General features: G+C 47.2%; 1 protein-coding gene across 1 annotated transcript in view; it reads left to right on the plus strand.

The window, feature by feature from the left end:
* Window positions 1-995: 995 nt before the first annotated feature.
* ATP6V0D1 (ATPase H+ transporting V0 subunit d1) overlaps window positions 996-18,260 on the plus strand; it is a 34,012-nt gene continuing 16,747 nt past the window's right edge. Inside the window, exons 1-2 of the mRNA XM_036390343.2 lie at window positions 996-1,169; window positions 10,379-10,550. Of these exons, the coding sequence (XP_036246236.1) occupies window positions 1,040-1,169; window positions 10,379-10,550 (302 nt within the window). The 5' untranslated portion in view covers window positions 996-1,039. The remainder of the gene's footprint in view (window positions 1,170-10,378; window positions 10,551-18,260) is intronic.

Here is an 18,260-nt window from a genome sequence, read left to right on the forward strand (position 1 = left end):
CAGATGTGCCTTTCCTGGATCCATTAGTGCTGTTTCAGCAGCAGGGGCACCTCAGGTGATGTTCTGGCTATGCTGCTGTTACCCACAAAATCTGGCTCGTTCCTTGGTGTGCACTGAGCCGATCATGACACACTCCAGAGAGACACTGATTGTTTATTTCAGAGCTGCCCCAGCCTGGGTGCTCTGTGCTGTTCCACAAATCCAGCACACCCCAGCAGGCTTTCTGTGCTATTATTTACACAGAGAAGTTCAGGGTTAGTGACTTTCCAAGGACAGCCCCTCTATTAAGATTGGTTAGTAATTTCCATAGTAATCACACAACTTCATCCAGGCAATTTCCACTCATGCTCAGGGGAAGCGTCTTCACCCGGTCAGGGTCTTTTTGACCCTCCAGGTGTGATTTTTAGTGTTACAATGAAGACAGCTCAGCTCTAGGATACATGGACCTTGAGTATTTCACTAGGTGAACAATGTACATGTAGACATACATCACTACCTTGATTTATTGCATCCTTAAAGCTTGTTCTGGGATATTCTTGAGTGAGGGGTGCTGGCTGCTGCCTGTTCCACTGATTAGGTCTCCTTTCTTACGGGTTAGGTTTCAAAGTACACAGAGGTCTTATATCAAAGAACATCTTGCCTTAATATAACCTTGACATATCCCACATTTTGCAACACCTTTACATCAAACAAAACTATTTCATTTTTTCACAGAGCAGCTCCTGGCAAAGCCCTTTAACTGGCTAGGCATTTCCTGACTAGTAGAAGCGGTGTCTCGGCAGCAGGCGACACTGCGAACTTTACTTGCGTATCCTCCTTGTGCCTGTATCGCTCACGGCGGCTTAGGCGGAGGGAAGGGGAGGCTCACGCCGGGCGCTGTGCAGCCGGAGCGGGGGCACGGCGGGCAGGGGCTCGTGGCGGCCGCCATCGCCTCAGGCCGCTCCCGCCCCGCGATGGCTGCCGGGAAGGGGCCGCGGCCACGTGACCCGGCGGGTCACGTGAGGCGGCGGGCGGTAGCGCTGCCTGTGCCGCTGCCGCCATGTCGTGTTTCCCGGAGCTTTACTTCAACGTGGATAACGGCTACCTGGAGGGGCTGGTGCGCGGCTTTAAGGCGGGGGTACTCCGGCAAGGCGACTACGTGAACCTGGTGCAGTGTGAGAGCCTGGAGGGTGAGTAACGGTGGAGGCCTGAGGCAAGTGGGGACAGCCCCCCCCCACCTCCCTCCCCGCCATCCTGAGGGGAATGTTCGGGCTGAGGGGAGATGGTGAGGGGCTGTGAGGAGACGAGGGGAGGGAAGGGGTTGTTTGGCAGTGGGGAAGAGAGCCGATAGCGGCGTTTATAAGGAGCTGTTCCCTCTTTACCCCATGACTGGTCGGTGTTCCGTCCTGGCCCCCCACCCCGCCTCAGCTGACTCAGTTTCCCGGTCAGCCCGGCCGTGTAATTGCAGCCGCTGATACAGTGGCGTGAGGGAACTTGGGCTCCTAATGCTTTATTGAGGTGGCCGTGTAGCTGTACCCTGCGGGTTTTGGGAGCCTGGTGGGTTTTGACAGGCCTTGCTGGTGAGACATGTTTGTGCCTACACTCCCTAAAGGGCAGGAAGCCTTTTAAGGCCTGAAATAAGGTTATTAGTATTACTTAAGATCCCTGATATCCATGATTAGTGTTTAAGGAGATCAGGTCACCTAGGAAAGTACCTGCTGTTATTGAAAGATCGCTAGTGGAAGAAAAAACCTAGTGCATATCTGAGTAAATTCAGCAGTGAATTATCTGTTGCCTCTGATTTGGTGTTCTCTTTTGAGGCTAATTCTGGTTTCCAGCCATCATCTTTTTTTCTAGATCAATGTGTACAAACTTGCAGAACTGTGAGGATTTCTTTTTTAACTATGAAGGTGGTGAAACACTGGCAGCGGCTTTCAGAGAGGTGGTGGATGCCCCATTATTGAAAACATTCAATGCCAGGTTGAATGGAACTCTAAACAACCTGGTCTAGCTGAAGATATCCCTGCTCATTGCAGGCAGTTGGACTGCATGGCCTTTGAAGGTCCCTTCCAACCCAAACTCTTCTGCAGTTGTATCATCTGTGCTGTGGTCAGCTCATCATCTTAATTAGTTGGTGCTAAACTGTTCCTCTGATCAGTGACCTGCTTAGCAGTTTTCACTCTTTGGTGTACAGAACCTGATCACAAAGATTAAAACCAGGCCTGTCTTGAAATAAACTAGAAACAGACATATCCAGAGATGTTGGTTGTTTTGATCAGTGGAACTATAATTGTTGGCTCATTTTTTTCTTCTAAAAAATAGTTAAGCATCAATGTTATCTAGGCAATCATTGCTGAGTGGTTCATTGACATTGACACTTTAGATGAATCCCTCCCTGGCCTGCTGAACCCTGGATGTAGGTTACCTGCAGTGAGCAGCTCCAGGTAGTAATAGAATGGAACAGAGTGCTGTGTTGTGCCCCAGTCTCTACCTTAAAAATCCCCAGTATATTTTTACTTAGGACAGAAGCTCTTTTTCTGCTTTTCTTTTCTTTTTCTTTTTTTTTTTTTTTTTTTTTTTGCAGCTCTTTGCTTGCAGCTTGCAGCAGTCACTGTCATTCCTGGTGTGGAGCCCAGGGTCTGGAAGAGAGCAGTGGGAGTGACTTCTGCTCTCTTGGTAGTCACAAGTCTCAGCATGCCCTGAACTGTGACTTTTTCACCCTTCCTGCAGATGACTTCCTCTTTGGAGTCCTTCTGTACTTGGAGCTTCTCTTTTCTCTCTGTTTCTCGGTTTCTGAACCAAGCTGCCTGGTTCTCCCTTGGAGTGGTGTTGGCTGCGTTTGGAATGAGTCACGTTGGAGTTCCCGTATGTTTGCCATGGTATTGTTGCTGTTCTGTCCCCAGCAGCTCTCTGGTGGTGGCAGCTGCTGTGCTCTTGGTCACGCTTCACTCAGAACCTAGAGGCTCTTCCAAATTCACTGCCCTTCTTGTTACTCCTTCCCTTGGCTCGCCGTACCCTTTTGGAGAGAGATTTTTCTTCAAAGGAGCATTGTTCTTTATTCCTTACGTAGGTCCCTGGTCAAACAATTTCTTTCCTCTGTCCTTTTAGTGCTGACTTTCCCATTTCAGTATTTGTTTTCTGTGCTCCACTGACTTTTAAAATGTTTCCTTCCCTCTCAGATGCTCATCTGCGCTAAATCCAGGCAGTGCCTGATGTATTAGCAGCCAAAATAAGTACTGGGGCATAAATTACTGATACATTCTTCTCTACTCTGTTTAGTCTTTGCTGCTGCCTCTCACTGGTCTCCTCTGCAGTTAGTCCCAGTCCTGGAGCAAGTGTTTGCCCTGGCCATAGAGAAAGCCTGAAGGACCAAAGCTGTTCTGGGTCTGGCCCTGAGAATTGAGTATCTGGCTGCTTGGAGGACGTTGTGCTTCCAGGTCTGAAATGCTGCTCCCTCTGGTGTGCCCAGATCAGTCTGGAAGCATAAAGGGATTGACTTTTCTGCTTCAGGACTTAAGCTGGCAGTTTAGTGCTGCTGGAAGGAAGGAAATCATGCTTTTCTGCATGATCCCCTGTTGTCTCTGCTTATCTGATCACAAGGTAATGTGACCCAAGCTCTCCATTGTTGAGTCAGAAACAGAGAGCCAAATGGGTTGTCTGTGGTCAGGCAGGCTCCTGAGTTGGCCATAAGAAGTGCAGAAAAATGGATTGAAAGTGTGTGTGTGTGAGAGCTGTTTTGGTTTAAGCTTTCTCTTAAAGCCTTTATCAATAACACGTTTAATGCCTTCTTTCAGCTCCAAAAGTCCTGGTGCTCTGGTTGTTCCTCAGCGAGGCCCTATACAGCAGCACACATGAGCTGGGAGCGTTTGGAACCTGCCTGGTGGTCGCTGTTGTATCCAGTTCCTGTTTCTGACACAAGGTGTCAGTGAAGGACCTGGAGCTGCTTTCCTCTGCTCTAGTGCTGTGAGCATGGATCTGTGCTTGCGTGGAATCTGTTTGGGGCAGCCAAACTTAGGAGTCACCCAGATTTCTACTGTCAAAAGATTGGTGAGTCATCTACAGCTCTGCAAGCTGTGGTGGCCTGTCAGGGGTCTGATGTTCTGTCAGGAGAATGAAAAGCTGTTGATGTAGTTAAACAGTGGTGATGCTTTTAAGCAGCAGAGTTCAGTCTGGGACTGGAATGTTGGTTACCAACTGGCTTTACTGTTGGTCTGCAAAGTCCCCTTCTGCAAAGAGTGTGCAGAGCCCAAGAAGTGCACAAAAGCATCTTAACCCAGGAGTGTCTTTACCCTTAGGTCAGTGTTCATGAGCTTCCTATTGCTACTACTACTTCTTGCTTCCACAGCAACAGTGTAGAGAGCTGCTTTCTTTCTGACTTGCCAGTGTTGTAGAGGTGATTGGTGGGTGAAATCCAGTAGTAGGATGTGTCACCTTCTAGGCAGGTGATGAGGCTGAGGAGTGGCAGGGAGTTGGCTCAAGCTTGTGGGCCTCTTTTGGGAGAGGCCTTCTGGAGACTGTGCATCTCAGCACCACCACTCTGTGGGTGCCTGTGCTCTGTCCATGCAGTTGGCACAGCTGGGAGCTGGAATGCCTTGTAAACAGTGGTGTGCACTTGGAGGAGTGGGATCTGTCCATGGAGTACACCAGGCTGTGTGCAGTGTGGGCTTTTGTCTTCATTGTCCCAAAGATCTTTTTTTCTCCCCTGCAGGCTGCCGTTGCTTTGAGGTGTTCAGCACATCTCCTTTCACGAGAGAAGAGCAGGGGAAGCTGTGCTACCTGTCTCTTTTCCATTTTATCACTGTGGCCCTGGAATTGAGACCCCAGGAAGGTTGGAGTGAGGCTTCTCTTTCAGGATAACCACATGGGCAGTGTGTCCTCTCTTGCGCGGGGGTGTTGCAGAGCTCCCGACTGACTTCAAGACTGCTTTTGGTGGAGCTCATGATATTCCCCTGTGTGAATCCTTTCCTGTGCAGCTCCTTTACTGTGCTACCAAGCAGGGAGAGGCCACTTGATGGTCCCAAGGTGTGGCCATGCTTAGATCCATCCTGAGCTCCAAGAGTGGTTCAGTCTGAACTCGGGGGCTGTAGAAGCCAGGCTTTAGTGTGCTGGGGAGTTTTCACTGACATTCACACAATGATGATTTGTCACTCTCCTCACATCTTGGAGCCCTGTGTGAAAAGCTGACCCCTGTGTGTTGGCACTGTGCAGCAGAACTGACCCCTGGCCCCAAGGGCTTTCTCCTGCCAAAGGAGGCAGAGCCTACAGGCAAGGTGAGATCTGAGGAAAGTACAGACCATTCCTGTCCTCTGAATGCTCACTTCTTGTGTAGCAACAAAACAGTGTCCAAAACGCTGTCCTGCTAATTTTGGTGCTTTGTCCTGCATCCTGTATGGGTGTAACCGCTGGCTGTGGCTGTTTCATCAACTCTCCTGTTAAATCAAGCTTCAGGAAAACATCATTTATTGGAAGAATGATGGCACTTCCATAGCCTGCTAGATCATGGTGGCAAACAAACACTGTGGTCACTGGCTTCCTGTAGGGTTCAGCAGAGGCTCTCTGCTGTTTGTTCTGGCCTCCTTTACCAGGCAGAGACCTGCTTCATGGCTTCTCCTAGCTAAACTTCAAGCAGCAGCTGAGGTCAGCTTCTCAGTACTGGTGCAGCTTCAGCCCTTGTTTGGGTCCTGCCCCTTGTTAGATGATGATGCTGTCTGGGTTTCCTGGCAGGTATTGGTGCTTGGCAGCCAGTCAGTGCTTTCATCTTGTTTTTCCTCAGCTGTCAGCTCCTGCAGCATGAGACTGTTTTCTGCCCTGTTTGTTTTAGTTTCTCAGTGATTTGTTGCCTCTCCCTTATCCTGTGCACTAGGTGCTGGGCTGATGTCCTGACTGGGCTTCTGAGGTTACAGAGTGACTTAGAGCAGTCTGCTTTTGGAGGGGGAAAAAAGCTTATTGGGGATGCAGGAGATGAGGAGGGGTTACCTTGCCTTTTGGACAGGTTAGGAAGGGGCTGCCTAGTTGAGGGGCTCCTCATGGAACACAGCCTGGCTGTGGGGTTTGAAGCTCTGAGTGGAGTGAGTTCAGTCCCAGGAAGGGATGGGCTAGAAACACAGGCTGCTCTTTGGGGCTGAGGGCATCTCAAACTGGTGAAAAGTCAGAGGTGAGCTACTGATGGAGGAAAGAGCCAAAGATGATGCTTCTCTGTGTCTCACTGTGGCTCAGATTTGCTGCCTGACAACAGAGAAGAAGAGGTAGCACGTCACTGCTGGTGGTGTGCAGCCACAGGAAAGGTCTTAAATTCTGCAGGGAACAAAGGGTCTCTGAGTTCTTCTTGAACGAGATTTCAGAGAATCAGCTTCAGGAGTGTCTGAGGTGGCTATAAACAGACCAAACAAACAGCAAGAAGGCAAATGGTAATGACTGCAGTCTCCTGAAGGGAGACGTGGGCGATGTAGCTCATCTGCAGACTGCTGTGTAATCCCTCGGCTGCTTTACTGCCTCCAGCCTTGGAGATGGCAAATGATATTTTAATTTTTATATAGGCAGTGATGGCCCCAGGTGTTTTGGAGGAAGATGTTGGGGTTACAGCAGATAATTTTTGTGAAAGCATCAGTTCAGCTCACAAGTTGCGGAAGCTGATTCTGTGCCTGTGCGTGAGAAGACAGATCAGTCCTTGCCTGGAAGTGTTTGAGCCCTGAACTTGATTCAGAGCTCTGCAATGCAGTTACAGCAGGCAAGAAGGAAGGGTTGGAAGTCTGAGCTGATGGGGCCATGGATCACTCTGTCTGAACTGGGCTTACAGGAGAGGCTTTGACTGACAGATGTCTGACAGACTAATGGCTTGGTTCCTTGTTATGTCAAAGCAAACTTGCAGGAGAGGATAGTTGCATTAGTGTGGATATAAAGTTTCTTGTGAAGATGTCATCTGAAATGTCCAGGTGTTGGCATAGCAGTGTGTTGATTAAGCTCTGGTTGTGTTTATGGCTCATGTACAGGCAGCTGCATGAAAACCAGTGGGCCTGATCTGAGAATTGACAGGAGGTGGCTGTAAGTACATGTCATGGTAATCCCAAGCACTACCCTACCCAGCTGAAAAAGACTGTCATTCTGACAAACAGTTGTGTTCTTGCATGAGGCAACTTTCTGGGAGCAGTGACCTGGCCATAATTTCCTAGGTTTTGCGGGAGAGGAGAGAGAACAAAACTTTTGTGGTCATTCAAGTGCTCCCTTGCCAAATGCTGGCTCAGTCTGTTTCATAAAGTGTGTGAACCTCTTGGAAATACGCCAGAACAGGCAAATGTATCTCTTAAAATCAGTCACTGGGTTGAGACCATGTGCTGTTGTTTGTGGGTATCTGGAGGAGCTCATCAGGAGGGGCTGGGCTCTAGCTGCACCTCTCCCTCCCTCCTTTTCAGCAGCAGCTGCGGAAGAGGCACTGCAGAGCCTTGCAGCCAGTGTCTTATCGACCTGCAGCGTGTGGGATCTCTGGCAGCCGCCCCTGCCACGGTGCTGCTCTTGCTGCCAGAGGCCAACTCCAGCTGAGTCCAAGCTTGTGTTAGGAACCTGAGCTTTTGGAGAGCTTGGGGCTTGCTCAGCAGTGAGGCCATTTATTAGTCACCGTGCTACTGGGACAGCTCTTCTGGCAGCAGGTTTGTGAAACCACGGGATTAGTTTGCTCTCATCTGAGAAGCTTGACATGTGAATAGTCCTATTAAAAGCTCCCAAACCCTCTTGGCTGAAGCTTGGTGACTAGCCCAGCAGCTGGAGGAGGACAGGCTAGTGTAAAGCACTGATACACCGTGAGATGCACTGAGTCAGGGTTCATAAATCCTGTCCAATTTTTGGAAAATATGTTCCGTTTTGTCTGCTTGGATGCTAAAGGATTCAGAAAAGTTTAATTCTGCAGTTTGTGGCTGGCCTTCCTTGTAAAAATGAATTCCAAGTGTTATATAAACATGGCCCTTATTCCAGTTGCAACATAATGTGCTGGCTCTTGTGCTCTGGAGTTGGGGGCACAACCCCTTCATGGAGCAGGGCAAAATGTTCCGGCCAAGCAGCTCATGGGAGCTTGCTCAGAGCTGTTGGAGAGCCTGCAAGGCACAACGTGCAGCCTGTGTGCCTCTGGTCTAGATACAGTGCAGCTCTGACTTCCTGGAAGTACAGCAAACTTCTTTTTGTGTCACCGAGTCTGTAGCATCTAGTGACATGATAGCAAAGGAGCTGCTTGCAATCTCAAAAGAAGAGTTTCAGGTTGTGATGACAACAAAACAAACCAATGGTGTTGGACTTGAGGAAACAAGCTTTGGCAGCTTCCCTACCGAAGGCAGATCTGGGAGGATATGCAATAGCTGCTTCCTCTCCAAAGTCCTGTATGCTGCAAAACAACATCACATGCCTTTTTGGGCAGACTTAGCTTCCATTAGAGCTCTGCACAACTACTGGGAACTGCAAGTAGGAGGTATATGAATGCAACTACTGCAGTTCCTGTGCCTTCCCTTGCAATCTGACCTTATGGGTATAATACTCTTACCAGGAGCTTTTCTCTCATATTCATTGAACATGTTAATTGATCAGTTTTGTTCCATGTTTTCTCCAGTTTCTGCTAAAAGCAAACTAGTAAAGTCCTGATCTGTCAGAAACTTATTTTCCACTCAGACTCCAATGTTGATCATTCAAGAGCTTTAAAAAGTGGGACAAAAACTCATTAAGACATAGTTCAGGATTCATAGAGTTATTGAATGGTTTGGGTTGAAGGGACCTTAAAGACCATCTTGTTCCAAGCCTCCTTCCATGGGCAGGGACACGTTCCGCTACACCAGATTGCTCCAAGCCCCATCCAACCTGGCCTTGAGCACCTGACAAACTGAGCAGTATTTAAGTCTCTGGCCTTTATTTTCCTTCCCTATAAACTCCATCTGTTTTCTGTAACACTGAGCAGTGGGAACATCTTTGTAACTAAGGAGTGCTGGGTCAAAACCATCTTTACTAGAGCTCCTTGGAAATACCCAGAAGAGTCAGTTGGCTTGGAAGCTGTTTGACCCCTGATCCCTTGGGCTGAGAACAGTATCAAGCTGTACAAGCTCAGGTTGGAGCCTGAGGAGGAGCTCTCCAGCTCTCCATGGCTGGATGTAATGTCAAAAGGCCAAACTCCTCAAAGCAGGCTGAGTGCTTGCTCTGACCTCGGTGCTGTGGATGCTTGTGCCATGATGCTGAGGACTCATATGGCTCAGTGGAAGTGAAAGGTCACCTCAGTAATGCTGCTTCAGAAAAACCGGGGAGAAATGTCTTCTTTTGTTTTCTCTGGATGGTGTGTTCACATCTGGTTTGACTCAACTCTTCCAGCTCCTCTCCTTACCCCATAAAGGTCTTGAATCCCTGGGAGGATGCTTGCTTGCCTAACTGGCCCTCTGAGGTGAAGCTGAAGGGAGATGAACATTGTGTACCAATGCAACGAGTAGAGCTTTGAGGAGTAGGATTGTATGACGTTCCTTAGTTCTGGATTCAGTTTTTCCACAGAGACACTTAAATGCTTTTGGCTCAAACAGTGCTTTTATCTTGACAGAACTCAGCATGTTGTGGTTGCTTGTTGGCCAGGACTGCAGCTTGGTTGGGCACCTGACCTGCAAGCAGGGGTAAGAGAGGAAACAAAGGTTTCCTCTGCTTGAAACTGGAGAAAGGGAAGACTTCTGAGCATGTTCTTCCATCCTGGGCAGGGATTGCCTGCCCTGTGAGGTGGATTTAAATGGCCTTCATCTTCACTAGCTCCTCTCTACCTATTAATGCCTGAATTCTATTTACCAGCACAATTAGCTGGGCTGCTTTGATAATGTAAGACCAAGATGATTTATAATTTCTAAGTTGCCATTTCTGTCTTTTTGGTTTTGAAAGCTTTACAAATGTCTGCACATCACTAGTATCTGGGGAGGCTTGCTGTGCATGCAGTTAGGTTCTTGGTTGTGATTTTTTTCAGAGGAGCCTCCACCCAGAGCCCTTTTGGCTAGACAGAGTGCTTAAGTTATTTGGTTTTTTTCTCCCCCTGGATTTCTAGCAAGTACCTCCTAGAAAATCAGTAAGCTTCCACCTTGACCTAGCAGAGTGAACAGCTGGCACCAGTGTGTGTGCTCAGTCACACAGATGGTGTCACAGATTTGTCTTTAAGATGAAGTAAGGCTGATATGGTGAAACACTGATCTCTTCCTGCATTTGAGTTGTCCATGATAAAACTGAGAACAAATGTAAGTGTATGACCTAACACATGGGATTTGTCTAGGTGATCTTTCAGAGAAGAGAGTGCGTAGAGAAGTGCCCTAGAGAAGTGCTGAGCAGCAGCTTTCTTGGCTATGCTGAAAAAGCCTCCAAACCCAGCCCAAAACCCTCTAGAGTGGAATTTTTCTTTCGTTTTCAGACTTGAAACTGCACCTCCAGAGCACAGACTATGGGAACTTCCTGGCCAATGAAGCGTCCCCGCTCACTGTGTCCGTCATTGATGACAAGCTGAAGGAGAAGATGGTGGTGGAGTTCCGTCACATGAGGAACCACGCCTATGAGCCCCTGGCAAGTTTTCTGGACTTTATCACGTGAGTACCAGCTGGTCATGAGCAGCATTTGAAATGCTGCTGTTCTTCCAGACTTGAGAGCTCTCAGACCACCTTTCTGCTCTCAGACCTGTGCCTGCTGTGTTTTATGCAGCTTCTTGAATGAAATGGGTGTGATTGTGTCTGGAGGTCTGAAAGCAGCAGCATCGTATCACTGTGTTATTAAAGGCTTCTGTTCCCAGGGAGCATGTGCTCCGTTGGTACAGCTGCTTGGCTACCTTCCATTGCAACACTGATTCAGTCTCTTAGAGGTACCATTTATCTTTGTCCCTTGTGTTAAATGTTCTTGGTTTTTTAAAACTGTAGTCCTGCTGCAAAACATTGGCATATACCATGTGTGTCCATTACAGGAGTTGCCTGCTAGTTCTAAGCCACTGACAGCCTTCATCGGGGCTGATGTGATTCTGCTGTCCCACCCCATGGGCTCTGACCCCATCCTCTGGCCCCACACAAACTGGTTCAGGGAGTTGAGCTTGCCAAAAATTGAACAACTTTTCCCTTTTGGGGTTGACCTTTGACTGGTTTGTTTTTCTTGGACAGCTTGGTGGGATCCAGCAAATGGCAGCACTAGGGGAAGGCAGGACTTGAAATGAGCAGCAGGGAAACAGAGGGCTGCAGCAGCCTCAGCACGTCTCTGTCAGTTGGTGGAAACACATGGGGCTTCCACAGCAGGTTCAGCTGATGTGAAAAGCTTGAAGTAGCCCAGCAGTCTCGAGATATCTTCTCCCAGAGGTTTTGTACAGCCCTCTGCTTTCCAGTGTGCTGCTCTGGTTTGTTCGGTAACAAAATGGAATTGTTAGTGACAGAGGGATGCTAGTTGTTCTAGCTTGCATCTGAAACATGGAAGTAAAATTGACTTTTTCCTTTCCTTAGTCTATATTCCTGTAAGCTCTAGTTTAGCTTGCAAATTACACAGCCAATGGTCTCCTCTAACCACCAAGGAGATGCCTCGAGGACAAAAGTGAGTTTCTGGTTCGGTAGAGTGTGATTTTAACTTGCATTTCTGAGGAGGAGATCATACTCTGTTCTTAAGTGGGATAGTTAATGTATCACCTCTGGTACAGTGAGCCTGGGCTCATCACAAGTGCTCTGGCAAATGATATTTAATCATGCATTTTTGGCAGTTGTCTGTTATCCTGCTTACCAGCTACAAGTTTTTGAATGATGCAGGCTGATGTAGAAAGATCTTTGTGGTTAATGGAAAAATTTTAAATTTTCATCTGTCTGTGGTATCTCCTGCATTTGCAAATATTGAGTAAACACCTGTCTCTCTGCCACCTGCCTTTGTGTTCACTCCTTTCTGTGTCTGGGTGCTACTGCTATCTCACCTTCTAACCCAGTGGCTCATATCTGTTATTTTCTGTGCCAGTGTGTTAAAGCTGTCTCCTAAGCCTTTCCTGTTTTCTAAGAAATAGTTTTTACTTATAAGCTTGTCAGTGAAATTTCTAGAGTTTTCATGTTTGGACCTAAACATGGAGCAAAACATTACTAAGCTCCCATTTTGCAGCAGTGTTTCCAATGTATGACACAATTTCTAATTCATCATCTTTCATCATCTTAGCTGTATGGAGCAATCTCTTCTATTCTCTCAAACTTAAGTTAACTCTTAAAACACCTCTTTGCCCATCTTGAATTTTCTGTCAAGACATCAGTGCTGTTTGAGCTTGGCAATATTAGGTGGGTGGTCCTCCACTGTTCCTTTTCCTTTGCTGTGTTACAGGATTATGAAAATGTCTGCATGGAATTATCATAATAATCACTAATTCTTCTGTCATATCAGTTTAAAGGCAATGGTTTGGGCAGCACAGCAGTATCTTGCAGACTTTAAAATTTTGCTGTTGCCTAAGAGTCTCACTTTATTAGCAGTGTGTGCCAAACATGAGCTGAATGGTCTCAGACCAGGCCTGCCTTGGTTACACGCTGCCTGACTTGGTAGGAGGGCTATGTATGGCTATGGAAATCCAGTTCCTCTTAACTTCAGTCCTGTTGATCTTTATCCAGTGTCTACATCCACTTGTGTTTTGCAGAAGACCTTAGACATCTTGTGTAATCAGAAAGGCTGGTTCTTACCAGCTGTTGGAATCACTTTTTAAAACTGGTGTTCTGCCCTCAACTAGATTTAACTTTGATCTTGTTCTGCTTCTGTCATTCTGATTTTGATGAGTTCTCTACAGCAAAACATGATTCTGTGCAGATGCCTCTGTCTCTTGCTACTGCATAATCTCTTTTTGAATATATTGTTTCTGTTCAGCACAGAATGTTCCTTCCTCAAGTTTGTCTTCACTCTTATCTCTTATTTTCCTTTTTACCCACAAGATTGGCTTTAATGCCATTGTCTGCAGTGCTGCCTAGAGGAAGGCAAAAGGTGAAGCAGGAGAAAGTTCTTTTTCCATATGGAATGTCTGCACTCTTGTAGAGTCTTTTGTGCAAGGAGGTCAAGTGTTCAGTTGGGTTTTGTTGTGGTTCTGCTGCACCACTGATGGAGGGGTCTCCTCTGGGTCTGCACTCAGCACACCAGTGGAGTATTGTTGAAGTAGAGAAGGTGTTACCAGCTTTGACTGGTCTAAGGTGGGAGCCACTGTCAGGGTATTAATTACTCTAATAACTTGTAATGACTCTACAGGCAGGTTAAAACAAGATACAGTGAACCACAAGGAGTTTGGGGAGGGTGCTGCTTTTGCCCAGTGGGTCTTAGTATCTTCTCTTGATAAACCTAGTATTTTGGTGACAGGCCTAGTAGAAAAGAGGCTTCTTAGGCTGTGACTTCTTAGGCTGCCTTTCAGACTGTGTTCCCTGAAACTGTCCCTTAAGTTGTTGTAGGTCTTGGTTTGGGGCAGGAGACAGAAATTCCAGAGGTTTTGTCTGCTGACAGTGTAAAACTTCCCATGTGTGTCCCAAATAGCTGGAGTGGAGAACAGTCCTCTTTGGAGCTGGTAGCACATACTTGTGCCAGTGGTTTTCATCTAGCACAGGCATGTATGGAGGCAGCACTGTAAAAATGTTCAGCCAAAGGATGTTGGCAGTGCTGGGGATTTTGTGCTTGTGCACCCAGAGGTACTGTGTCATCCTGCCTACCTGGGGGACACTGGCACCAGCCTTTGCCTCTTGATTTTTCATTCTGGGTGCACACACATAGGCAGGGAATGATTTATCTTTGCCTTTTGAACATGCCTATTTCCCACTCCATTCTTTCAGGGTAGTTAATGAGAGCTGAGCAGGAAATGATAAAGACTGCTCCTGGTAGATGGCTCAAGGCAATTGAGGCACCAGGTGGTGAGAAGAAGAAATTGTACTCAACTGGATGTATCTATGTGCTAATAGTATACAGGCTGAAGTGAAATAAAAAATAGCAGAAAGATGTGGAAAGTTTGAGCATGACTGGAAAGCTTGAGTTCACTGAGACCTCTTCTGAGTTGTAAACAGAGATTTTTAACATTGAGTGGGATTGTAGGAGGTGTGTCTGGCTCAAATTGGAAGGAAATGTTTTGTAGCATGTCCAGTTCAGCTTTGAAACTCATTGCTGCTTGGATGTCTTTGTATGTACTTACCTTTTTGGCCTTCTTAAGACTCCTGGATAACCTCATGTAAGATGGGCCCACTGGGGCCTCTTAACACTCATTGGTAGTGACCACGCTGTGCATGGCTGATGCCAGGAGGTGGATCAAGCACTTAAAAACCAGTCGAGCTTTCTCCTTCCTGAATGTCCTGCTGAACCTTTGAGGTGGTTTTGAGTGGATCATCGGGTGACTGTTGTGCTTGTTTTCTGAGGATGCTCTGATCTGACTCAGGACACATTGCTGAGATCTGGGGAAATGTCTGACTGTGGGAGCAGCTGTGGTCCTTGTCTCCTCTGGCCCCAGCACCAACCTGCCAGGAGCCATGCCGTTTGTCCCAGGTGGAATGATACCGTGTCATTTCACTTGCCTCTTTGAAGCAGCCCCTGCAGTAAGTGAGGCCAGGGAAAGGAGAAGGAGCAGTGGGGGCGGTGCAGGGGCTCTGGAGCAGAGGGTGCGCGCTCCATGCCCGGCTCAGGGAGGGGAGGCCGCGCTGCCGGTTGCTTGCCGGAAGGTGGCACTCCAGCCCCGTGCTTCCTGTCCCCAGGTGCACAGCCAGCGGGGTGAGGATGTTCACCTGAGGAGGTGGGCAGGAGTTAACCTCTATCCGAGCACAGGAGAAAGGACAGTGTTTAAAAGCACAAGAACCAAAACTGACCCCAAAACGCGGCTAGGCAGCAACCCCAAAGTAAGGTCTTTGTTTCCCGAGTCACTTGCTGACACAGATTTTTTTTTTTTTTTGTCCTGTTGTGCTCCTCTCCTGGCACCACACTGACTCTTTCCTGGCTCTGGTTCTCTCCAGGAACTCTTCTGTGGCAAGTGTTGTGTTCTTATACCAAAATAAGGGAAATCAGCCAACTTCCTCAATTTGTTTTTTCAAGTGGTGGCTGTAGCTGGCAGCCTCTGCCACTGCAAGCAGAAAGCTCAGCTTGCTGAGCTGCTGCAGTCTCTGTAACACACCTGCTAGCTCTGCATCTTGCCACGCAGCTCCTTGCTGGAAGTCTGCTGGTGCTTCCCCATGTCTTTCAGCCAAGCAGTGGAGGTTCTGAGTGATAGGCACAAATTGTCTGTTAACATCTCTGCTCCAACACAAACAATGGACTGTTCAGCTGGGGGAATGCAGTGATGTTCTGTAGGGCAGCAACAAACAGGTATTAAGTGTTCTTGAAACAGCAAAAGCCACTTCCTGAATTCAACAAGCACATATTGACTTGTGGGATGGAAGTGGGTTTTAGGTTCTTCTTAGTGATGTGCTGCCTTGCCTTTCTGTACAGGCTTTGTTCTTCGTGTTAGCCTGACAGAGTGCCATGGCTTGTCTCTCCTTCCTTCCAGTGTTCCTGAATATGGTTTAGATAGGAGCAACGTTATGATAAAGAATCCTGACTCCAGCCTGCTGTAGCCTGATCAGATTGTCAGCTTTTGTCTTTTTCCAGTGGCAGGGAAAAGGGTTTAGTGGGTTTTTTGGGTTGGTTTGGTTGGTTTTTGTTGTGTGTGGGTTTTTTGTTTGGGGTTTGTTTTGGTGTTTTTTCTCTCCCCATTTCTTCAGCAGTCTCTTCCCTGCTCTGGGAAGTCTGGCTTTGCAGCAGACCAGTGTCAAGGCCCTGGCAGCTGTTGGGCCCCTTGAGCCCTCTCAGCAAACTGATGGGCAGAGAAGGGTTTGGTCTTGTCTCCAGTGGGGGAGCTGCTGGCAACTGTGGGCACTGAGTGTGCCGTGGGAGTGAGGGCTAGGGGCAAGCTGGGTCTAAATACATTTTCCAAATCTGTGATCAAGCCTGTCATCTAGAGGACAGACTAGGTCATCTTTTATCTTTATCTTACCAGCCTGCGAGGGCTGGGAACCAGGTTCTTTTTTTGCCCTGAGGATGCAGCTGGGAACTTGGCTTTCAGTATGTTTTTGTGGTCACAAGATGTGTTTTTGATGAGGCTGCATGTACCTTTTCCCCTTGTGTGTGCCTTTTCTTCACTGACACTTCCCTCTGTTACCTTCTCCCTGACCCAGTCCTGCTCTGCCTCCCCCCTGCACTGGATAGATCTAGTTTCTGCTGCACAACTTTGAATTCAATTTTAATTTTGCAGCAGTGGTTTTTCTGGAGCCAAATTTTTCAATTGCTACTTAAGCTGAAGAGCACTAATCTTCTCTGGAGTAGGAAGTTGCCTATCTTCATTCTAAATGTACTGGAGTTTGCATCCTGGCATAACTGTGGAGGTTACAAAATATGACTGCATCCTTTTGAAATCCTTTCCTGCAGAAGGGAAAAAACCCTTCAAATGCTTTAGGTGTAGTTCATTGTGACAAGTCCAACAGTCTGAAGGATCTTTCCTAATGCTGCTGCATTTAAAATTACATTATACTATTTCACTCAGGTTCTTTGGTGGCAGTGAGGTTAGGAAGCAAAATTTACCGTAGTGGCTGGGGATTCTGCAATAAAAGGTTTAAGAGCCTTTTCTGGCAGAGATTGTTTTGGCAAAGCAGCACAGGTTTCTGACAAACAGCTTCCGTGTTTGCAGGGAGTGCAAAGTTGAACTGATAAGCCAAGTTCTTGGAGGGATTATGCAATATTCAAAATTAGAGGGCATAGCTAATGGTCTGGAAATGATCAGAGATTTGTGTCCTCTGGATGGTGGCATCAGAGCTGCATCTGCTCACCTGCATTCCCAAAGGATGCTGTTCTCATACTGGTTTCCCAGAACCAATGTCTGTGGTGATGGACTGGGTTGCATGGTGGTGACTGTGGGAGTCATGGTGTGAACTGCGGGTGCCCCCATTAGAAAGGGAATCTTTGGAAGGTGTGTTTCACTGTATATTACATTAAAATACTGCCTTTTTTTTTTCTGATGTCTGAAAAACATTTCATTTGGCCAGTGGATTTGAATGGGAACAACCTAACTGTTCTGCTATGGAGTAGCACTGTTCTTCACAGTGTGTTACCACAGTGCCTGGCAAACAGTGAGCACCGGTAGTGATCAGAAAAGCTAACAAAATGTTACTGGTGGCAGTAAAGATGCTCAGAAAGTGAGTGATGAGCTCCAGATTTCAGCCTGTGTGTCACTAAGGGAAGTCTTCAGTGAAACTCTGCAGAGTCTGATAAAGGCCTCTAGCATGCAGGCTCTGGGTGATTAGGTGAGAATTTATTGCCCCTGGATATCATCCCTGTCCAAGCTCATGCAGTGTCATCCATAGGCAGTGTGTGGATTTCTGTATCTTCTTGGGCTTTGTTTAAAGCTGAGTTTCTCTGGTGAATCTGCAGTTTGCAGGAACAGTCCTTGTACTTCCCCCATGCTCCTTCTTACAGTCTTTTCCTCAACAGGCTGAAGAAAATGTCTGTTAGAGGCATAAAACAAGAAGGGAAGAGAGTGTGTGTATTAGGAGGTTATCAATGCTGCTCAAATCAATTTGTGTGACTGCAGCTTTTCCAGAAGAAAACCCATGTGCAGTGCCTTCAGCTGGGTGTGTACTCACTAAGCAATTCTGTTTACATGTAACACGCTTCATTCCTCGACTGAAACCATTCCCAAGGTATTGCGTGCTTGACCTTAACAGCTTTTGTTTTCCTTTTACCTTTCCATTGATTTGCCTCACCCAATACTCTAGACTGACAAGTTCAGCCCAGAGAAGGTCTGGAGGCCAAGAGCACTACTTCTGAAGGCTTCCTGGGGGCATCTTGGGTCCTAGTCCCCTCTCCCAGGTCTATTCTGTAAGCTAGTTTGAAGTCTAGCAAACACTTGTGTAGAGCTTTGAATAAGTACCACAATATTTAGAGGCTGAGCTAAATCTTGTGTCTACCTCCTATGGTTTACTGCATGTCAGGTGGGTTGATGAATTTTCTTGGCTTCTGCTGGCATCAGGTCTGTATGCACAGAGATGTTCTGCACATTGGCTGGGTCCAGACCACACGTTCACTCAGAAGCAGGTAAAGGCTTTTTAGGCCTCTAAACTCATTCAGGTTTCTTAGCTACTAGAGACAGTTTGGGGGATAATGTGACCAGTGCAGCCTTTCCTCTTATTTTATATCCATGAAATGTTGTGGGGTTTGTGCTTTACAGGTAAGATAAGAAAAACTTTATGCAAGTTTGACTTCTGCAGCTGGTCCCTGGGAAAGCAGCATGATTACATGGTTTTGGTCAATATTTAAAATTT

Source organism: Molothrus ater, chromosome 12 (genome assembly GCF_012460135.2).
Source record: "Molothrus ater isolate BHLD 08-10-18 breed brown headed cowbird chromosome 12, BPBGC_Mater_1.1, whole genome shotgun sequence".
In the NCBI taxonomy this organism is placed as follows: domain Eukaryota; kingdom Metazoa; phylum Chordata; class Aves; order Passeriformes; family Icteridae; genus Molothrus; species Molothrus ater.